At 40.9% G+C, this 23,393-nt stretch overlaps 1 protein-coding gene across 2 annotated transcripts in view; it reads left to right on the forward strand.

Moving 5' to 3' along the window:
- LOC103255581 (E3 ubiquitin-protein ligase RNF103) overlaps positions 1-23,393 on the forward strand; it is a 110,791-nt gene that overhangs the window by 1,504 nt on the left and 85,894 nt on the right. The window contains exons 2-3 of one of the 2 annotated variants that reach the window (XM_008053552.2): positions 6,988-7,103; positions 13,328-15,346. The exons of the other annotated variant lie outside the window; for it this stretch is intronic. Coding sequence (XP_008051743.1) covers positions 6,988-7,103; positions 13,328-14,903 — 1,692 coding nt within the window. The 3' untranslated portion in view covers positions 14,904-15,346. Of the gene's footprint in view, positions 1-6,987; positions 7,104-13,327; positions 15,347-23,393 lie in introns of those variants that run through there. 2 annotated transcript variants of the gene reach the window in all.

Consider the following 23,393-nt stretch of genomic DNA (forward strand, 5'->3'; position numbering starts at 1 on the left):
TCGGTCTCGCTGCCCAGGCGGGTCTCGAACCCGCGGGCTCAGGCAATTCACTCACCTCAGCCTCCCAAAGGCGCGGGATTACAGGCTGAGCCACCGAGCCCGGCTAGTCAGTAATTTTTAAGTTCAGCGTTGGGAGGGTATGGGAAGGTATAGGTGTAATCTGTGCAGTATGCATTTAAATTTTAGTTTATTTCCATTATTAAAGCCTTAATTTATAGGCATATTTTTATTCCATTTTTTTCCCTCTGATATTTATTTCTAATCTGACCAAGAAAAACTTACTGGTTCTGATAGTTTTAGATTTTATTACTTAGATTGAGGCGAACAGCCAGTCTCAGTTTAGTAATTAAATATTTATCACCCACAATGATTGATCCCTTGGAAATGAGTGGTGAAGATTTGAGCACCTTCGAAACTTGGAAGAGCCACGGCAAAAGTCTCAAAATTTTTTGGCATATAGGATGCTGTCTATAGACAACAAACACACAAACAAACAAACAAACAAACACATTCTGGCTCACTAGTTAGCAATATGTTCAGGGTTTATGAATAATCTACTATTTCTTGATGTCCTGTTAAAGGTGTTCATGGATTACACTTAATATGTGACAAAATTCATTAGTTTGTTCAGCAGACACGTGTGTGCCAGGCCCTGGAGAAATACCAGGAGCACACACCAAGCCAAGTCCTTGCTCTCTTAGGCAGCTCACATTCTAGTTGAGAAAGACAGACACCGAATAAATAAGTTTTCAGTTAGTGGAAAGTACTAAGAGGAAAAGCAAGCAGACCAAGGAGGTAGCAAGTACAAGGAATTCTCTGATAAGGTGACACTTGAATGAAGTGAAGGACAAATGTCAGTGAATTCTAATATAATAAATTCTATTTGCTAAAATTATTTTTCTCTGAAAATATTTTTAAACCTCGTAGGTATTACTAGATGAAAAGCAACTCCTAAGAAAGATGGAATATGCTAGGCTCAGTGGCTCACACCTGTAGTCCCAGCACTTTGGGAGGCCAAGGCGGGAGGATTGCTTGAGTCCAGGAGTTTGAGACCAGCCTAGGCATCATAGTGAGACTGTGTCTCTACAAGAAATAAAAAAATTAGCCAGACATGGTGACTCACACCTGTAGTCCCAGCTACTTGGGAAGCTTGAGGTGGAAGGATCACCTGAGCCCAGGAGGTCGAGGCTATGGTGAGCCGTGATCGTGTCACTGCCTTCCAGCCTGGAAAACAGAGTGAAACTCTGACTCAAAAAGAAGAGAAAGGGAATATATGGTTTTCTGTGTATGGGAATGATGCAGTAGGACACCCACTTAATTTTTCCAGTGCTGTTTAAGATTTGTACCAGTCACCACTGTATGGCTTGTATTCCTGGGGGCCAGTGGCTTTCATCTGTCAAATGGCTGGCTTGGTCTAAGAGAACAATCTCTGGCAGCACAACTGATAAGGGTGAGATTGAAACTCTGTCCTTGGCACTGTGGTCTAGCCAGCTCAGCTAATCAGCACAGACATTCTGGTCTAAGGTCTTGAAAGAGGACTCCTTTTTTAAAAACCATATTTAAAATTGAAAATACCTGCTAGAAACAGAAGGGAAGTATTCTATCTATTGCTTGCCATTCTTTCAGCTCAGATCAGGTATGTCAATCGATTGCAAAGGATAACTTTAAAGAATTCAGTTTTTAACAATTTGAATGATCATTTTATATTTACAGTAGCCCCCCCTCATCTGAGGGGGATATGTTTTAAGATCTCCAAGTGGATGCCTGAAGCCACAGATAGTACCACCTTTTAAATGTGCTGTTTTTTCCCATGCATGCATAGCTATGATAAAGTTAAATATATACTTTAGGCATAGTAAGAGCTTAACAACAACTAATAGTAATAATAAAATAGAGCAACGGTAACAATATACTGCAGTTAAATGTATGTAATGTGGTGTCTTTCTCTTCAGATATCTTATTGTAACATCGTTTTCTGACTCTGGTGACCACAGAAAGTGAGACAGAGAATAAGGAGGGATTACTATATTTTAAAAGAAGTGGACTAATTTTTTTGCTGCCTCTATCACTCTTTTTAAGTCTGTGAGGAATATTTTCATAGATAAAGATGCATAGATGCCAGCCAGTTCAGTCCTCTTCGAGTTGTCAAACTTTTCCAGTTCCGTCTTTTAATTCTCTGTGATGTGACACGGACAGAACTCATTTTAGTTTTCAAGGTGGCAACATACATGTGACATTTTTGCCAATGATACATCAGGTATTACATGAAGAACCAAGTTTCTAACAGTTTTAACATTGTGAACTTTTCTGTTTCATTCCTAACCTAGTTCATGTCTTTCATTAGCTGTTCATTTGCTAGTTTTGTGACATCTTTGACTGCAGTCTGTTTCTTAGCATTACAGATAGAAGACGGTTACTTTTCTTTCTTTCTTTTTTTTTTTTTTCTTGAGTTGGAGTCTCACTCTGTCGCCCAGACTGGAGTGCAGTGGCTGCTCCTGGCCACCGCAGCCTCGACCTGCTGGGCTCCGGTGATCTTGCCGCCTCAGCCTTCCAAGTAGCTGGAATTCTTGGTCAGAGAGGCAGGTGGCACAGTGGATAGGCTTCTGAAATAGCGAAGTTAGCATAATTTATGGATTTATCCTCCTCTTAACATTTCCATTTCTTTGTTTTGACTTTTGTCATAGTTTAAAGAAGGACATATTTGTTCCCTATGGCTGTGTCACATCATTAGGAATTTTTTTTTTCTTTTTTGAGTTAAAGTCTCACTGCGTCGCCCAGGCTGGAGTGCAGAGGCACACTCATGGCCACCCCATTGTCATCCTGCAGGGTTTAGGCGCACGCCACCACACCTAGCTGATTTTTTTCACTTATTGTAGAGACGAGTTCTCATCAAGTGGCCCAGGCTGGTCTCGAACCCCTGGGCTCAGGCAGTCCCCTCACCTCGGCCTCCCAAAGTGCTGGGATTGCAGGCTTGAGCCACCACACCCGACCGACCCATTCTCACTTGTAATGATTTTATACAGTTTGCATATATATATACTTAGGTTGGCCTATGATTTTGAAAATAGAAAGTCCCTGTAATAATGAAATACTGAGAAATGCAGAAAATATAGCACAATGCTCCTGTTGTTCCAAGGAGTTAGGTTATTTATTTAAGCCTGGATGTTGTTATATGATGGTTAACCATATTAAAAGGGGTATGCCAAGTATTTTGGTTAGTAATAGACACCTTCTCTAAAGAATAGCCAAGAGTTGTAATCCTGTGCCTTTGGGAGGCTGAGGTGAGTGGATTGCCTGAGCCTGCGGGTTCGAGAACCGCCTGGGCAGTGAGACCTCATCTCCACAATAAATCGAAAAATCAGCTAGGCGTGGTAGCGCATTCCTGTAATTCTGGCTACTTGGAAGGCTGAGGCGGAAGTATCGCCGGAGCCCAGCAGGTTGAGGCTGCGGTGGCCGGAAGCAGCCACTGCACTCCAGTCTGGGTGACAGAGTGAGACTCCAACTCAAAAAAAAAGAATAACTAAGAGTGTATTTTTAAATTCACTGAATTGGATGTTTTTATGTTTGACTGGGGTCAAGAATTGTCATATCTGTATAGCAAGGTACTATTTATTCCACAGTTTGTCCAGAAAACATTGCAGATGGCAGATTGCTGTAGAAGGGACTTCCGTTGTAAACAGAAATCAACAACTTGGAGTCTTTCCTTTAGGGAATCGGTGTAATTAGAAGTAGAAGGAGTTACTAAACTGTAAGAAGTTGAAATAGTTAGGTTCAACTCATATATTTTTAAATTTTTTTTTTATTTTAGAGATGTGGGATACAATTCAGTCAACTCATATATTTAATGAGCACCAGTAATTGCTAGACCCTGTATTAATGGTAAGGAATATGATGGTAAGCAAGTATAGGGATGCCAGTTAGAGAGGCTGTTGCCCTGGAAAGGAGAATGGAACGATTGCTTCACTTCCAGCCTGTGTTGCCAAGTCTGTTCCAGACCTGGAGCTCAAGCTGGACTTTGTTCAGGTGTTTCTAGTCCTTGAAAGTGTTCTCCACAGAGGATGCTCCTTGCTGAACTGAGAAAAACATCTCCCCTTATAATGAGACCAGCAATGTGAGTGCCACTCAGAATTATAGTGTGCACTTTCAGGATATGGGCTGTAAGTTGGGGCCTCTTACTGGTGCGACGTGGTGATAATAGGCTCAGGGTAGTTTGTTGTTCTGTGTGAGTCAGCTAGGTGAGCTATTTTGTGTAAACATTAATATTTTTATAGTGTTTGTGTAATTGAGCCTCCACCAAATTTAATGTGTGCTAAACCTTCAGTTGAATGCTATAACTCTATAGGATATTGGACAAAGCATTATCTAATTGCATAAACATAGCCATAGAATTTCATATAAAAAGCATTTCATATAAAATGCTTTCATGAAGTGCCTTCAGGAGGCTTATTTTTGTTCCGCTCTCCCAGTCAGGGATCTTTAAACTCTTCAAAAGCAGGTGAGAAAAGCTTGCTGACTACTTAAGACCCTGGGGTTGAATGTTGCCTTTCACGTGCCCTAGGGATGTTCCCAGTTCTTTTCATGCACTTCTGGGAACAACTCCCTCTTGTTCCTCCTTCCTTTCCTAGTATCTTTCCTAGCATAGGTGCTCCTGTCATATATATGTCTGGAAGATACCTACACAGTAAACAGGATCTTCATTGAAAGATGCAGATCATTCCTGCAGATCATATGGGACAGGGGGAAAAAAGAAAGATGCCTCTAGACTTAGGACCATATTTACATTGACGAAGCAACCTCTAAACTCCTTGAAGCAATGTCATTATGCACACAGACCTGAGATGTTTGGGTTATTTGCAGCCTTGATCAAGAAATGGGAAAGTGTCTGAAAAGACAGGGAGTAGGGTAATATGGTGGCACAGACTTTTTAATCCTCCTGAGGAATCCAAAAGATAAGTTCAAGACTTCTTTTACTACTTGACCAAAATAACCACCATATTGACTCTTGGGTAGTAGGGAAAAAAAGTAGCAACCAGCCTTGCTTGATTTTCCTGATTCTCTAGGAAAGACTCATGAAGTACTTTTGGACCACAGAAAAATGTGAATGTTGGAACTTACTGCAGTGTAACAGTGTGAACCTCCTCAAACAGAACTTTCACCCATTAAGATCCCATGCTCAAGCTGCCCTCTTCCTAGTTACCTCAACCACCCAAGTATTCAAATAAGAACTCATAAGACCATTTATTTTCATTAAAAAGTACTATCAAAACCATTTGCGGGCAACCCCCTTGGGTCCCCTCCCACTGTGGGAGTTTTTCTTCTGTCCTCTCAATTAAAAAAACAAATACCACTTGGTTGGCTGGGGGCATGGTGGCTCACGTCTGTAATCCTGGCACTTCAGGAGGTTGAGGTGGAAGGACTGCTTGAGCCCAGAGGTTCAGGACCAGCCTAGGCAGCATAGCAAGAACTTGTCTCAACCAGGAAAAAAAAAAAAGAGCCAGGTTGTGATGGTGCACACCAGTAGTCCCAGCTACTCAGGAGTCTGAGGCTGAAGGATCACTTGAGCCTAGGATTTTGAGGCTGCTGTGAGCCGTGATCATGCCACTGCACTCACGCCTGGGTGACAGAGTGAGACCCTAACTCAAAAGCAAAAGCCAAAAAACATTTGCTTAATGCCCTAAATTGTGTGTACATGTATTTATTAAGCATCAAAGTTATAAGATCTTACATATGTGTCTATGCCTCTATGAGGATGAGGATGATGGTATCAGTGGGGTGTCACAGGGATTACTGTACAGTGACTTGTTGGCACATAAAGCGAACATCAAGTCATTTGTCCTCATCATGTACTCCCCTCAGACACTTGTCGGGCCTCCCGGAAGAGAGGCCACAGAGGAGGTGACTGAGTTGACTGTTAGCACTCATTTTACAGACCCACCAGGAACTTCACTTCCTGGAGGCTTTGTGAACATATGAAAATGGTCCTTCCTTCCAGAAAGATTAGAGGCCCCAGAGTATTGTGATTTTGAATTGAGTGGTATGAGTACTGTAGCATTTGTTAAGCTTGACCTGTATCCCCTGGACTTCAAGTAAATAAAACAGATGGTTTCATGATGACTTGAGGCATTTAGGGCCATCTTTTCAGTTTCCATTTAGTTATTTTTGTGCTCTTTCCATTTTTTTGATTTTACTGGTATCTTCACTAAAATTCTGCCTTAATTCGAGGCAGGAAGATTAGGGAATAAAAGGAAAATACAAGAGGGATAAATAAAGTAAAATAAAACAATTTAAAAATGATTAGAAAGGCTGACACAAGAGAAGTCATATATTTTGAAGGTTAATTTAGATTTTTTTTTCTTTCTTTTTTAAAAAGATATTTTTCTTCTCTAAACCCTAATTGTATATGGAAGCTATCTGCAAATTTTAAGTGGAAGTTCAAGAATGTAAAATTCATCATGGTAATTCCTGTGTGTTAGAGCCTTTCATAATTGTTAAGGACAAAGCCATAAAAACCGTAGCATGCATTGATTTAGTCAGAGCATAGTTTAATTGAAAATATGTTCAACTCTCAACTCTGTAATTATACTTTTAAAGTGAAGTTTGAACTCACTGAACCTACATGTGATCATTTTTAGTAAGTTTTATTTGAATGATTGTTTAAAATTTTTCTTTTCAGGGAAAAGAGAATTGCCTTCAAGGGCCATTTTCTTCCTGTGTAACTAAATTCTAGGGAAGGGCCACATTATGAATGCCACTTGCTTTGTAATAAGGTTTTGACTCCCCTTCTGTGTAACTGCCACATAACAGCATGTAGAAGTATAATGTATTGTTCAGTGTTTTAAGTCTAGAATTGCAATGATAATATGATAAACAAGAGCTGGAAACAAAACATCTTTTTCAAAAAAGGAAAATTATAATGCAGATGTGAATGGTTAGTTTGACTCCATTTTAGGTAATTAAAAGTTTTTTTTTTCTTTTTTTTGGAAATAGGTCATAGCAAATGACAGAAGTCCCTTGTTGGGTAAAATTCACTGGGAGAAAATGGTAAAAAAGGTGTCGAGATTTGGAATACGTACAGGCACATTTAACTGTTCCAGTGATCCCAGGTAAGTTGGTTAGGCAGTTCTTATCATTTTTCTCCTTCTGGTTCTTCTGTGTTCTTTCTTTCTTTCTTTCTTTTTTTGAATTAGAGTCTTACTGTGTCGCCCAGGCTGGAGTGCAGTGGCACACAGCCATCCCAGATCGACCTGCTGGGCTCTGGCGATCCTTCAGCCTTAGCCTTCCAAGTAGCCGGAACTACAGGAACGCGCTCCCACATCCGGCTAATTTTTGATTTATTGTAGAGACGTGGTCTCACCAAGTTGGCCTCTCCAAGTTGGCCAGGCTGGTCTTGAGCCCATGGGCTCAGGCAGTCCTCTTGCTTCAGCCTCCCAAAGTGCTGGGATGACAGGCTGAGCCACCGAGTCCGGCCTCTTTTGTGTTCTTTCTGTTGAAGATGTCTCTTAAGATTATGCCTTCAGTTCTTTTTTTTCTTTTTCCAGTTTTCCTTTCTCAAGAGACCTCAGCACATTAGTGACTTTAGGTTACATCTCTGTGCTGATCTAAATCTTCCTTCATTCTGACCCTCTATCTTGCATTCCTTTGCTCATTTCCATTTACTCTACAACTATCCTAGATGTGTTCTTTTCCCTAAGGCTTAGCGTCTGAAATCAGATGCCTCCTCTTTTTTCTTTAATCAACCGTGTGTCCTTTCTGCCTTTACTTTTTTTATCCTTTACTGGTTTTTTTGTTTGTTTTTGGTTTTTTGTTTTGTTTTCTCAGATAAGAATCCTTGGAGGCATTTTTGGTTTCATTTTTGTTATCATCTCCAGTAATCAGTGTGTCACGTTATTTTTTGTTTTATTATTTTTTGTTTGTTTATTTTTTATTTGTTTATTTTTTTTTTGAGTTGGAGTCTCACTCTGTCGCCCAGACTGGAGTGCAGTGGCTGCTCTCGGCCACCGCAGCCTCGACCTGCTGGGCTCTGGCGATCCTTCCGCCTCAGCTTTCCAAGTAGCCAGAATTACAGGCATGCGCTACCACGCCCGGCTGATTTTTTGATTTATTGTAGAGATGAGGTCTCGCTGCCCAGGTGGGTCTCGAACCTGCGGGCTCAGGCATCTTGTTTTATTAATCCATTATTTCCTCTTTGAAATTTTTTTTCATTTATAGTACCACAAAGTTATAACTTATATTCATTTAATTCACTATTTGATGAGTATTTAATGAAAGATTAGCATGTGCAGCATGTTTTGTCTTGTGCTGAGGAGAAGGCATAAATATAGTTTCCACTGTACGCAGATGTGCCAGCCTGTGTCCTTTATATGTGTTGGCCACAACAGGCAACCCGTTGTTCATAGAAAACCCTCCAAACCATTAACTATTCCTTTTCTTTAGCCCTACATTGACTTCTCCTCACAACCCTTGTTTTGCCCTCTAGTCATGCAGGATGAGAACTGTGGCAGAAACTTTTCTTAAGAGTTGGGGACAAGAGGGGAAGTTCTTGCATCTCTTAACTCACTTTTAGTCTCCTCATCTACCCACAAAGCTCCCATTCTCATCTTCACTGCAGAATCTTGTTAACATCCTAGTGTCTTTGTTGAATATGTCCAAGACAGCCTAAGTCTTAATGTTCTTATGAAAAGGAAATTATTCTTTCTTTTGGAGTCAGAGTCTCATTCTGTCACCCAGGCTGGAGTGTATCCTCGACCTGCTGGGCTCAGGTGACCCTTCTGCCTCAGCCTTTCAAGTAGCTGGAACCACAGATGCATTCCACCACGCTTGACTAGTTTTTTTTTTTTAAATTTATTATAGAGATGAGGTCTTGCCAAGTTGCCCAGACTGGTCTTGAACCCCTGGGCTCGGGCAATCCTCTTGCCTCCACTTCCCAAAGTGCCGGGATCACAGGCGTGAGACATCGTGCCCAGCTAGGAAATTCTTTTTCTTCTTTTCTTCATTTACCAAAGACCCTAGCATTTGGTCACTCCCAAATAGGGTTTAAGTGAAAAATTTTTTGTTTTTCCTCATTTATGATTGTGATACCAGAACAAATGATGGTACTGATTTCTTTTTTTCAGGTAATGCCAGAAGTCAGTATTAATGTCACTACCTTATTAAAAAGTATTCATAATTCGTTTTTTAAAAATCAGTGGAACTAAAAAATACTCTTCACTCTAGTTTATAAATAGATCAGAAAATACCAAATAAAAACAATTTTTAAGAATGTAAAAGTTAAACATGTTAAGTATAATGTAAGTTGTTAGATATAACATTAGTGAAGAGTTCAAGAATAAATTAAATACAACAGAAAACAAAGATAATCTATTAAACATGAAAAATTGAAAGAAATTGTTGATTTTTTTTTTTGTTTTAGTGTTATCTTATAAAGCAAAGTGCATTAAAAGTGCATAATTCAAGTCCAGTTGACTTTAGTACAAATTTTTCTAGCTTTTTTTTAAAGCTCTTTCTGATTCTATATTAGCTGAGGAATGGCGAAGAAAGACATATAAGCTAGCTCCAGATGTTTTCCTCTAAATTCTTCACCTTCAAATAATACCTCTTATTTATGACCAAAGCAGTCGTTTTCTAGTGATTTTTTTATTTTCGTTGGTTATAGCTATAATTTCTTGTTATTAAAAAACACTTTTACTCATCTTCTTCAGTTTTATAATAAAATGATTTTCATGCACAGTTACTTGTATTGGTTTCCATATTGTATTCATGTCTCCTCATTTGGAGAGGAGTCTTCTAGCTAAAATAAAACTGTTCTTGTCATAGAAGCTGTGCTTGGTCAGGGTCATTTTTTTTCTTCTTTGGATGACTATGGAGACACAGAAGAACAAAATTCAAAGGTACAGAAATGGGTGTTCAGAATTTCAATGCACAGTGTAAGTGGGCAGAGAATAGTGTTATTCAGGAAGTATTTTAATTATATATTTTGAGAATTGAGTCAACATCTTGATTTCAGATTTTCGAAGATATCAAAGTTCTGTACTCTACTGTTTGTGTTGCTCTCTCTGGCTGTTGTCCCTTCTCTGGGGTGGCCTCTGGGACAGCCTTCTTAAATGTGCTCTGCCCATCGTGCAGCTGTACTTTCTGGACCTTTCTAGCTCCTGTGTTAGTCCATTTTGTGTTGCTATAAAATAATACCGGAGACTGGGTAATTTATAAAGAAGAGGTTTAGTTCACAGTTCTGCAGGCTGTATAAGAAGCTAGGTAGATGCTGGCAGCTTCTGAGATGGTGCCAGCATCTACCCAGCTTCTGAGGGCTTTTGTGCTGTCAAAGCATGGCAGAGAAGTTCAAAAGGGAAGCAGGCACATGCAGAGAGAGATCACACCTGCAGGGCGTCCTGGCTTTATGTTAACCCACACTCAAGGAAATGAATCTGATCCCACTAGAACAAGTCTAGTGTTGCCAGAGCTAGAACTCACACACTACTGTAAGAACAACACCAAACCCTTCGTGAGGGATTCATACCCTTGACCCAGCACCTCCCAACATCGGCACATTAAGAATCAGATTGCAACATGAGATTTGGTGGAGACAAACCATAACCGCTCCCAAGAACATTTGAGACTACCTCTTCTGGGCAGCTTCTGACTCTGTCCACTTGTAAAGGTTTTAATTTCTTTCTCCATATGCCCAGCAGGGTTGGCCTTACCTGGCTTAGCCTTCTCCCATTCCCAACCAAGAGATCTCTATTTCAGAAGACTTTTCCTGCCAGGTCCATTCTCTGCTCTTTTTTTGAGAAAGGCAATGAGGTGTATTTATGTGTTTATCTGTGAGAGGTTGGAGAGATGGTAGATAGGAAAGAGAAAATAGAGGACATGGGAATTGCAGGAGCTGAGTGGTAAGAAGAAGGCTTACGGTGAGATTGTCAGGTGGTAGCCTGTGGAATAAGCAGGGAAGGAGTATGGAAGTGGGAATTGGAGAGAGAGCCAAGAAAGCCAGTGACCACATCAGAAACTAGTGTGCCAAAACTTACTAGCCACATTTTGTATCATTTTCGTCTGAAATTCTCCAAGATCTCAATAGGTCTGTAAGAGCTCAAAAGCTTTACCTTAAGACCTAGAGGATGTTTTCCTGGTATTGGCATTGAGTTTATTCAGACCTTTAAAAACTTTTTAAATTTTTTTTATTTGCAATAAAATGTGTGTGCGTGTGTGTGTTTGTGTGTGTTTCTGTTTGGCAGTGGAGTTTTAACATTAATATGGTATAATATATTTGTGATTTTGATTTCTTTAGACTATTGTTTAGATATATATTAATAGCCTGGTGTTTTGTAAGTATCAGATTTTTTTCCAAGTCTGGAAAATATGGTTTAATTTGAAAGATATATGATGCCATATGGAATTTTCTTTTCTTGAGTACTCTTAAATTCTATCTCTGATGAAAAATCTTAAAACTATTACTTAGCTCTGAAGTGAAAAGGAAGCACACAGTGTAGTTGTTTTCTTCCATGAACAAATGTATGCCCTAAGATCTTCCTCATTATTAGGGAGTAAGTTTTTTGTCAGAAAGATTGTCCTTTAATTCATGACGCAAATCAGAAGCCAAGGTGGTTATAGGAAGATAAGAATAGCCAAGACTAGAAATGTGTCATTACAAATATCACATGTAAGCAAAACATTAAAGCTACTTAAATAAGACAGTTATTCACATGCATATGACTTGTTGCTATTTTTTGCAGAGGGTAAAAATAGACTTCATGTCAATTATTTTGCATTGGCTAGAAGATATTTATCTTATAGGAATATATACTTTTCAAATCGCTTCAACTAAGAAAGTATTGACATGAATGGAATCTGCTTTTAAGGAAGTGAATCAACTCAACAAGAAGCTAAGAGTCATGAGCTGTGATTCTGAATCACCCAGATAGCTTTCCATAGTCATTACTAACCTTGTCTTTAAGACATAACATGAAAAGCCGGGCTCAGTGACTCAGCCTGTAATCCCATGCTTTGGGAGGTTTAGGTGAGTGGATTGCCTGAGCCTGCGCATTCGAGACCCACCTGGGCAACTTGGCGAGACCTCATCTCTACAAGAAATCAAAAAATCAGCCGGGCGTGGTAGCGCATGCCTGTAATTCCGGCTACTCGGAAGGCTGAGGCAGAAGGATCGCCGGACCCCAGCAGGTCGAGGCTGTGGTGGCCGGGAGTGGCCACTGCACTTCAGTCTGGGCGACAGAGTGAGACTCCAACTATAAAAAAAAAAGACACAACACATTGCCTTCACTTATCTTAAACTGTATCACAAAATTCCTGAGATAAAATTAGTCATATTGCCGGGCTCGGTGGCTCAGCCTGTAATCCCGCGCCTTTGGGAGGCTGAGGTGAGTGGATTGCCTGAGCCCAGGGGTTCGAGACCCGGCTGGGCAGCGAGACCTCATCTCTACAATAAATCAAAAATCAGCCGGGCATGGTAGCAGACGCCTGTAATTCCGGCTACTTGGAAGGCTGAGGTGGAAGGATCGCCAGAGCCCAGCGGGTCGAGGCTGCGGTGGCCGGGAGCGGCCACTACACTCCAGTCTGGGCGATGACGGAGTGAAACTCCAACTCAACTCCAACCCAAAAAAAAAAAAAAAATTAGTCAAATTATTATAAAACCATATGCTGTTTCTTAATCTGATCATATAAATCTGCTTATTTAGTTTAATAAAAACATAACTCATGTTAAATAAAGCGTAACAGCCATGATTTTTTTTTTTTTAAATAGTAATAAATGGTAAGCGTGACTCCTACCCTCAAAGAGCATGTGCCAAACGGGATGATGTGTGGGATAACCTGCTCTCTTCTCCACCTGTCTGGATTCCAACTGTCCTACAAGGCACATAATGCAGTTAGTTCAGTTCTCATGCCTCTCACAGCTCCAACCCCCAATGAAGTCCCTTTCTGTGGACTTCTTTTGCATTGTTCAGCCACAGAATGTGTACAGTTTTGTCTCCTTAATAGGATTTTAAATTCCTTGTGAGGAATAATTATTTTCCTATTATCTTTTGAATCTCAGCGCATAATGCAGTAGTAGGTACATAAGATATGCTGAAGTATATGCTGATTTCTTTGACTCAAAGGCTTTTCAAGATAGATGTTCTTTTAAAAGAAAATAGAAATACCAAAGAAACTACACAAAAAAACCCCACCTTTTTTCTCTTGGGCAACTGCCAAGTAGTAACACTTTTTGATTACTTGGAGATTATTTGGTTTGGAGAATGGTGCTAAAGAAATGTATCAAGGGAAGATAAACTGTTTTTATGACAGCCTGGCTGTTTACTCCAAGTTTCCTCTCTTGTAGATACTGCAGGAGAAGAGGCTGGGTACGATCCACGCTCATTATGTCTGTTCCACAAACAAGTACTTCTAAAGGGAAAGTCATGCTTAAAGAGTACAGTGGACACAAGATTGAAGTGGAACACATTTTTAAATGGATAACTGCTCATGCTGCTTCTCGGATCAAAACCATTTATAATGCTGAACATTTGAAAGAAGAATGGAGTAAAAGTGATCAGTATTGGATAAAAATATACCTGTTTGCAAACCTTGACCAACCCCCAGCTTTCTTCTCTGCACTAAGTATAAAGTTTACCGGAAGAGTTGAGTTTATTTTTGTTAATGTGGGAAATTGGGACAACAAGAGTTATATGACAGATATTGGCATATATAACATGCCGTCCTACATTCTTAGAACTCCTGAAGGGATTTACCGATATGGAAACCACACAGGCGAATTTATATCCCTTCAGGCCATGGATTCTTTTTTGCGCTCATTACAGCCTGAAGTAAATGACCTGTTTGTTTTGAGTTTGGTTCTAGTTAATCTCATGGCTTGGATGGACTTATTTATTACACAAGGAGCTACCATAAAGCGATTTGTGGTTCTCATAAGCACTTTAGGGACATACAATTCTCTATTAATTATTTCCTGGCTACCTGTGTTGGGCTTTTTACAGCTCCCTTACTTAGATAGCTTTTATGAATATAGCTTAAAATTGTTGCGCTACTCCAATACAACTACACTGGCTTCATGGGTAAGGGCAGACTGGATGTTTTATTCTTCACACCCAGCCCTGTTTCTCAGCACATACCTTGGACACGGTTTATTGATTGATTACTTTGAGAAGAAGAGACGGCGCAGCAACAACAACGATGAGGTCAATGCCAATAACTTAGAATGGCTGTCTAGTCTGTGGGACTGGTATACCAGCTACCTCTTCTACCCAATTGCTTCTTTCCAGAACTTTCCTGTGGAACCTGATTGGGATGAAGACCCTGACTTCTTCTTGGAGCGCTTGGCTTTCCCTGACCTGTGGCTTCACCCTCTGATACCAACTGATTATATCAAAAACTTACCAATGTGGCGATTTAAAAGTCTTGAAGTCCAGTCTGAAGAGGAAATGTCAGAGGGCTCTCAAGATACTGAAAATGACTCAGACAGTGAAAGCACAGACAATTTTAGCAGTGAGAAGGAAGTGCTTGAAGGCAAACAAAGTGTACTTCCCAGTTCTCCAGGAAGAGCAAGTCACTGTGATGCTGAGGCTTGTTTGTGTTCCGGTAAATATTGTCAAACCAGCCCGTATGAAAGAAAGGGGAGCTCATATGGATCATACCACACTAATGAAGAGATGGAGCCTGATTGGTTGACTTGGCCTGCTGAGATGCTGCACTGTACTGAATGTGTTGTTTGCCTGGAGAATTTTGAAAATGGGTGTTTGCTCATGGGGTTGCCTTGTGGTCACGTGTTTCATCAGAATTGCATTGTGATGTGGCTGGCTGGGGGCCGACACTGTTGCCCTGTCTGCCGGTGGCCTTCTTACAAAAAAAAGCAGCCATGTGCACAACACCAGCCCTTGTCCGATGATGTCCCACCTTAACCATGTGCAATGTGTCCTTTATGAGCTTTGAGTATCTTGCAGCTTGCCTTTTTAATGTTAGTCACAATGTTTTTGTGGTTTGAAGTTCAGTTTAATGTTAGTGCAGTGGCAGGCGATACACGTTATGCTAATGTGGATGACAATTTATTTGGTTGCCTTGTGTGTCAATTGAATGCATACTTAATTGTAAACATTTTTATTTACAACGTTGGAAAATCAGAAGTTAATGTTTTTTGTAAGCACAAAAGAAGTATGATAGAAATTTATCCTAGCAAGACTTTACAAGGTAGGATCAAATTCTAATGGAATTGAGCTGGTTTCTTATCCTAAATGTTTCCTCCCTTTTTATAATCTCTTTCCAGCACCTCTTGGTTAAATAATGTATGCTCTAAGACATGAAATTAAAACAAACCTATGAAATAAATTATTTTAAAACCAGTAGATTACAGGTTTTCCAATGTTAAATCATTTTTGATAAGGTGGCAGAATGCTATAGGTGTTTGACTGGATTGTTAATTCCACAGGTAAATCAAGCATTCTTGATTCATGTAGTGGGGACAAAAGAGAAATTATGTTGCTGACACTGGCTAGAGGTGACATTAATTCTTTTTGTGTGTCAGAGTCTTACTCTGTTACCCAGGCCAAAGTGCAGTGGCACGATCATGGCTCACCACAGCCTCAACTCCCTGAGCTTAGGTGATCTTTCTGCCTCAGCCTTCTTGAGTAGCGAGACGACAGGCATACACCACCACACTTGGCTAGTTTTTTTAAAATCTTTGTAGAGACAAGTTCTTGCTATGCTGCCTAGGCTGGTCTCAAACTCCTGGCCTCAAGCAGTCCTCCCACCTAAGCCTCCCAAAGTACTAGGTTTACAGGCATGAGCCACTGCACCCAGCAGTTTGCATTTTAGCTTGGTTAGCTTTGATGGGAAAGAATTTCACGATGGGCTTCTTTAAGTATTAATTGAGTTATTAGTATTTAGCACATTCATCTGAATAAAATCAATTATAGTATATTAGCCACACATAAATTATGTTTTTTCTGACTTTTTATTTTGAGTTTTTCCAAACTACAGAAAAGTTGTAAACATAGTGCAATGAACATCCATTTTTCCTAATTCACCAAGTGTTGCATTTGGTTACATATGTTTTATCTTCTCTCTCTATGTGTATGTATTTTTTACCTTTTTTAAAAAAACTGTCAAGTGTATCTTTCTGTCTTTCTTTTATCTCTTTTTTCCTGATCCTTTTGAAAATAAATTTCAGTCATTGTGAAGCTGTACCCCTAAATCTATCACCACATATCTCCTAAGAACAAGGCCATGCTTTTATATAACCGCTATACCCTTGTCACCCAATAAATTTAACATTGTCTTGATATCTGATATATAATCCATACTCCACAATTGCTCCTAAGATAGCCTTTATAGCTTTATGTGTTTTTTGCTTTGCTTTTATTATGAACTCAGGTGAGGTTCATGCATTGGGTTTAGTCTTCTTCCTTTAATCCTTTCCTCTAGCCCAAACCCCCTTTTCTGGTACTAACATTTGTGGAGAATCCAGGCCAGTTGACTCAGTGCTCCACATTCTAAATTTGTCATTCATAATTAGATTAAAGAGCATTCCCATTTGTATGACATTGGCAGGCGCGTGCTATCAGTGTGTCCCATTGTTGGTTAAGCAGTTTGGCTAAAGTGGTATCTGCCTTAGCTTTCCATTGTAAGGTTCTTTTTCACTTTAAGAAGGAACATGTGGGACCATGTGAATATCCTGTTTCTCAACAATCTCTTTTTGAGAAAGGATTTATTGAGAGGACAGAAAAGCCCCCACAGTGGGAGGGGACCCCAACAATCTTCAACACAATGGTTTTTAACACCCATTGGTGATCCTTTGCCTTTATCAGTTATTAAATAGGAATTGCAACATGAGGATTTTATAATTACATCATTGGTTCTATGTTTATCAGCTGGCATCTTTTTGAACAATATCCTTCCATTTTCCCTTTGCACCTTGAATGCTAATATGGAATCAGATTTTTTTTTTTTTTGAGTTGGAGTCTCACTCCGTCGCCCAGACTGGAGTGCAGTGGCCGCTCCTGGCCACTGCAGCCTCCACCTGCTGGGCTCTGGCGATCCTTCCACAGCCTTCCGAGTAGCCGGAATTACAGGCATGCGCTACCACGCCCAGCTGATTTTTTGATTTATTGTGGAGATGAGGTCTCGCTGCCCAGGTGGATCTCGAACCTGAGGGCTCAGGCAATCCACTCACCTCAGCCTCCCAAAGGCGCGGGATTACAGGCTGAGCCACTGAGCCTGGCTTGGAATCAGATTTTTTAAAGAAAACATGCTATGTGTTAAAGCGTAATCCCGTGCCTTTGGGAGGCTGAGGTGAGTGGATTGCCTGAGCCCGCGGGTTTGAGATCCGCCTGGGCAGCGAGACCTCATCTCTATAATAAATCAAAATATCAGCCGGGCATGGTAGCGCATGCCTGTAATTCCGGCTACTTGGAAGGCTGAGGCGGAAGGATCGCCGGAGCCCAGCAGGTCGAGGCTGCGGTGGCCGGGAGCGGCCACTGCACTCCAGTCTGGGCAACCGAGTGAGACTCCAATTCAAAAAAAAAAAATGTTCCTTTTGATGCTTAAATCGTCCCAAATTTGGCTGGGGAAGCCCCTCTAAGCTGGTTCTTATGCTAGCTTGACATGTCTCTAATTTTGAAGCACTTCCTTGCTTTTGACATAAGGTCTCCCAGGCTCACTTTGTGTTTTCTGTGGCCCGGCCCTGTAATCAGCCATTTTTTCGAAACGCCCAAATTTCATGGTAGACTTTTAAAATCTTTCACTAACTGTCCCCCAAAACGGTAAGAGAATTATCTCATTCTGAATTACTGCCAGAATACAAACATATTTTCCTTCATGGTTTATTGTACCTATTACATGCTAATGGAGACACTAAGGTCTGGCAGTTGCTAACTTTGTATTCGTATTTGGGAGCTTAAAAAATAATAGTTGCGAGCACTGCTCCTTTTTTTTTTTTTGAGTTGGAGTCCCACTCTGTCGCCCAGGCTGGGGTGCAGTGACCGCGCCCGGCCACCACAGCCTCGACCTGCTGGGCTCCGGCGATCCTTCCACCTCAGCCTTCCGAGTAGCCGGAATTACAGGCATGTACTACCATGCCCGGCTGATTTTTTTATTTATTGTAGAGATGAGGTCTCTTGCCCAGGCAGGTCTCGAACCCACAGGCTCAGGCAGTCCACTCACCGCAGCCTCCCAAAGCATGGGATTACAGGCTGAGCCACCGAGCCTGGCTAACTTTCCTTTTGAAAAAAGTAATCATGTTGTGTTAGTTTTTCCCAGAGTTCTGCCATTGGTCCACTGCTCTTTTCTCTCAGGTTTTCATTGGATGTCTCCCAAATCGACACATCCAAGCAAAGACCCCTCCCAAATCTTCAGTTTCATGTACAGCTATCTACTGGACAGCTCTTGGATTCTTTTAAGTACTTAGTAATTCTAAAATAGCTTTTCATCCTCTCCCCCACACCCACAGTCCTCCTCTTAAGGTCCTGATTTCAGCTAATGAGAAGTGTGTGTGTGTGTGTGTGTGTGTGTGTGTGTGTGTGTGTGTGTATCCCCATATGTATATTTCATGATGTACACAAAACAAATTTTCCAGTATTTCAAGGCACATCATACAATGGAGACTACTCTAGCTCTGGCTCTCAAGGCTCTTCATGACCTGCTCCTGGCTGGCTCTTAGACTCACAAGGGAGACACTATGCTATTTGCTGACCCAGGCCCATATTCTAGTTTTTCTGAACTTGGTGCTTTGCTGCTTCCTCTACTCAATGTTCTTGCTCCTCCCTCTGCCTTGCCTGGTAAGATCCCACTTTGTCCAGAAATTCTAATGCTTCCTACTCATCCTTTTGTTCCTCACTAGGCTTATAAAGGGACGAGCATATCTGTACAGCAGTCACTCAGGTCAATGTTACTTTATCAAGTGATCAAACGTTTGCTCCATCCTCGACAATGGAGCAAACTGATGTGTGCCCTCCCTCTGTATCCAGTGATCCTATGTACATGCCTGTCATACTTACCTGTATTGAATTAAAACGCTACAAGAGTCTTCTTTGGATGAGCTTCTTTATGGTAGGAACCTGAGTATCCCAGGTGTGTCGCATAACATAGACATAAATACATTTTTAATGTTAGACATGCAACAAAAATACTACAATGAGATCAGGGGAAAATAATTGCCAAACGTCCTTGTCTCCAGGTGAGCATGACATGGAAGGTGGAGCATTGAAAGAAATAGTCAAAGTTGACAGACTCTAAACTTTAGCTGTGTTTAAAAAGAAAGCTTGGATTCTTGGAATGTTCTATTGCATGTAATGAACTACAGATTTTAAGTGTGCGCGCTTTGTAGGGACTGAGCTCCATGGTTAGTGGTAACAGTAGGACATATTCATTCTGTTCAAGACTTTTTCTACTATCTTCTCTAATAATTTCTTGTTAATCTTTCTTTAAGGATGATAGGCTTTCTGAGGGCAGGAGTCATGCTTTACTCTGATATCCTTAACATATATAATAGGTACAGAGTAGATACTCAGTGAACATTTGTTGGCTTAGATTTTAAGAATCTGTTTTAGGCCGGGCTTGGTGGCTCAGCCTGTCATCCCAGCACTTTGGGAGGCCGAGGCGAGTGGATTCCCTGAATCCACAGGTTCTAGACCAGCCCTGGCAACTTGGTGAGACCTTGTTTCTACAATAAATCAAAAATTAGCCGGGTGCGCGCGCCTATATTGCCGATTACTTGGAGAGCTGAGGCGGAAGAATTGCTGGAGCACAGCAGGTCAATGCTGGAGTGGCTGTGAGCGTGCCACTGCACTCCAGCCTGGGCGACAGAGTGAGACTCCGACTCAAAAAAAAAAAGTTTTAATTTTTCCCTTTACCAAACCTACCATCCATTTAGTGTAGATGGAAAAGATTAAACAAAAGAGATTATTTTTTAGTGCCCATTAGTAATGACAAAAATAATATTTATTACCTGCTCCAAGACAAAAAAAATCCTAATTTTTCCCTCACAGTTACATGCTTCTTTTCATCTATTCTTTAGATTATTTGAAAGTTCGGCAGATCATTCATGTAATCTTTCTCTTTGCCCTCCCATGTTTTTCCCCTTGACCATTTTATTATCCCTCAAAACTCTACCAAAGGTCCATAAGGTAGAGAGATGAGGTGTTGGGTTCTCTTTGCTGTCGAATCTGCTTAAAAATTTAGAGAAGAAAAATTGCAATGTAATTGTTAAAATACTTTTGAATCATCTGTGTTTTAATTGTTCTTGTTCTTTGTTGTCAGTAATGAAGTTTATTGATTTATGATACATTTAGGCAATCTATTTAATTTTTGTACTGTCTTCTTGTCAAAGGTTTTTATTGCTCCTGTTTAGATAATTTTACTTCATAACACCCCTGTGCAACAGGTAATAGACGGAATATCTATGGAATCCAGAACCAAGAATTTAAGATAATCCAGATAGTTAAAGTGTGATTAGGATATGGCTTTCAAATTTACATATCTTCAGGGTCCAGGGAAAGTTTGAGTAGGGCATGGTAGGAGCAACAGTGTATATGCTCTACCTTTATTTATTTATTTATTTTTTAAAAGAATATGTCAGCTAATCCAAGCTAACTGTGGCTTCTTTGTAACTTCTACATACGATTCTATCTATCTTGTTCAGGGCTTTTTCTACCATATTTTCACTCTTGGAAATAAGTACATTTGTGGAAAAGACAACTATAAGAAGCTTTTATTTTGTCAAAGTATCCTTCATGCTGATGCTAACTTACGTACAGTTATACTTCAGAAATATTGCATATTCTGGTTCCAGACCAGCACAATTCATAAAGCAAATATTGCAATAAAATAAGTCACATAAGTATTTTTGGTTTCCCAGTGCATATAAAAGTTTATACTGTAATCTATTAAGTGTGTAATAGCATCATGTCTTAAAAAACAATGTCTATACATTATGTATTCATTTTAGAGTCAGAGTCTCACTCTGTCACCCAGGCTAGAGCATGATTACGGCTACCACCGCCTTGACCTGCTGGCCCAGGCAATCCTTCTGCCTCAGCCTTCCAAGTAGCTGGGACTACAACCCCGTGCCGCCATGCCCAGCTAATTTTTTTGTTTATTGTAGAAAGGGGGGTCTCACCATGTTGTCCAGGCTGGTCTCGAACTCCGAGGCTCAGGCAGTCTGCTCACCTCGGCCTCCCAAAGTGCTGGGATTACAGGTGTGAGCTACTGCACCTGGCCTATATACCTTAATTTTAAAGTACTTTATTGCTGTTTTTTTTTTAAAGAAGCTAATGATCATCTGAGCCTTCTGCAAGTCATAAACTTTTTTGCTAGTGGAGGGTCTTGCCTGTGTTGATGTTGCTGACCAAGGTGATGGTTGCCGAAGGCTGGGGTAGCTGTGATAATTTCTTAAGACAATGAAACGTGCTGCATTGATTAACTTCCTCTTATGAAATATTTCTCTGTAGCATGCAGTGCTGTTTGGTAACATTTAGCCCACAGTAGCTCTTTTCAAAATTGAAATCAGTTTTGTCAAGCCCTGCTAACACTTTGTCGACTAAGTTTATGTCGTATTCGAAATTCCTTGTTGTCATTCTAACAATGTTTGCAGCACTTTCAGGAGTAGATTCCATCTCAAAAAGCCACTCTTTTTGCTCATCCATAAGAAGCAACTCCCGTCCACGCAAATTTTTTTTATGCGATTGCAGCGATATGGCCACATGCTCTGGCTCCACTGCTAATTCCAGTTCTGCTGTTTCCACCACATCTGCAGCTACTTCCTCCACTGAAGTATTGACCCCCTCAAAGTCATCCATGAGGGTGGGAATGGCCTCTTTCCAAACTCCTGTTAATGTTGATATTTTGACCTCTTCCCATAAATCATGAATATTCTTAATAGCATCTAGAATGGTGCATCCTTTCCAGAAGGTTTTCATTTACTATACCCAGACCCACCAGAGGAATCACAATCTGTGATAGTGATAGCCTTAAAAAACTGTATTTCTTTTATTTATTTGTTTATTTTTGAACTGAAGTCTCACTCCATTGCTCAGGCTGGAGTGCAGTGGCTTGATCAGGGCTCACTGCAGCCTCAACTTCTTGTGTTCAAGGTGTCCTCCTGCTTCAGCCTCCCCAGTAGCTAGGACTACAGGCACACACCACTAGGCCCAGCTAATTTTTTGTGTGTGTTTGGAGACAAGGTTGTGCTCTATTGTTTGGGCATGTCTTGAACTTCTGGACCCGAGCAATCCTCCTGCCTCAGCCTCCCACAGGGCTGGGATTATAGGTATGAGCCACCATACCCAGCCTGTATTTCTTAAAGAACAGGACTTGAAAGTCAGAATTACTCCCTGAGTCATGGGGTGGCAGAATGGATGTTGTATTCGCATGGAAACAACATTAATCTCCCTGTACATCTTAATCAGAACTCTTGAATGACTAGATGTATTGTCAACGAGCGGTAATATTCTGAAAGAAATCTTTTTTTCTGAACAGTAGGTCTCAACAGTAGGTTTAAAATACTCAATGAACCAAGCAGATGTGCTGTCATCCAGGTTCTGTTGTTCCATTTTTAGGGCACAGACAGAGTAGATTTAGCATAACACTTGTTTTTTATTTTTATTTTTGAGATAGGTTCTTGCTGTATCAGCCAAGCTGGAGTGCAGTGGTGTGATCGTAGCTCACCGCAGTCTTAAACTCCTGGCCTCAAGCGATTCTCCTGCCTCAGCCTCTCAAGTAATTAGGTCTACAGGTGTGGCTACCACTGCCCAGCTAATTTTTAATTTTTGTAGAGAAGGGTTCTCACTGTGTTGCCCACGCTGGTCTCGAACTTCTGGCTTCAAGGGATCCTCCCACCTAGACCTCCCAAAATGCTGGAATTGCAGATTCAAGCCACGGCGCCCAGTTCAGATTTAGCGTCATTCTTTTTTTTTTTTTTTGAGTTGGAGTCTCACTCTGTCACCCAGACTGGAGTGCAGTGGCCACTCCCTGCCACCGCAGCAACGACCTGCTGGGCTCTGGCGATCCTTCTGCCTCAGCCTTCCAAGTAGCTGGAACTACAGGCGTGCGCTACCACGCCCGGCTAATTTTTGACTTATTGTAGAGATGAGGTCTTGCCAAGTTGCCCAGGCGGGTCTTGAACTTGCAGGCTTAGGCAATCCAATCACCTCAGCCTCCCAAAGCGCTGGGATTACAGGCTGAGCCACCGAGCCCAGTTTAGCATCCATTCTTAAGGAACTTAGAATTTGGGGGTGAGTAAATGAGCATTGACTTCAGCTTAAAGTCACCAGCTGTATTAGTCCTGAACAAGACAGCCTTTTCTTTGAAGCTTTGAAGGCAGGCATTGACTTCTCTAGCAGTGACAATCCTAGATGGCAACTTTTTCCAAAAGAAGAAGCTATTGAAAATCTGTGTTTAGT

This window comes from Carlito syrichta, unplaced genomic scaffold, assembly GCF_000164805.1.
Source record: "Carlito syrichta isolate Samal-C Ts95f unplaced genomic scaffold, Tarsius_syrichta-2.0.1 Scaffold288277, whole genome shotgun sequence".
Taxonomy (NCBI): Eukaryota; Metazoa; Chordata; class Mammalia; order Primates; family Tarsiidae; genus Carlito; species Carlito syrichta.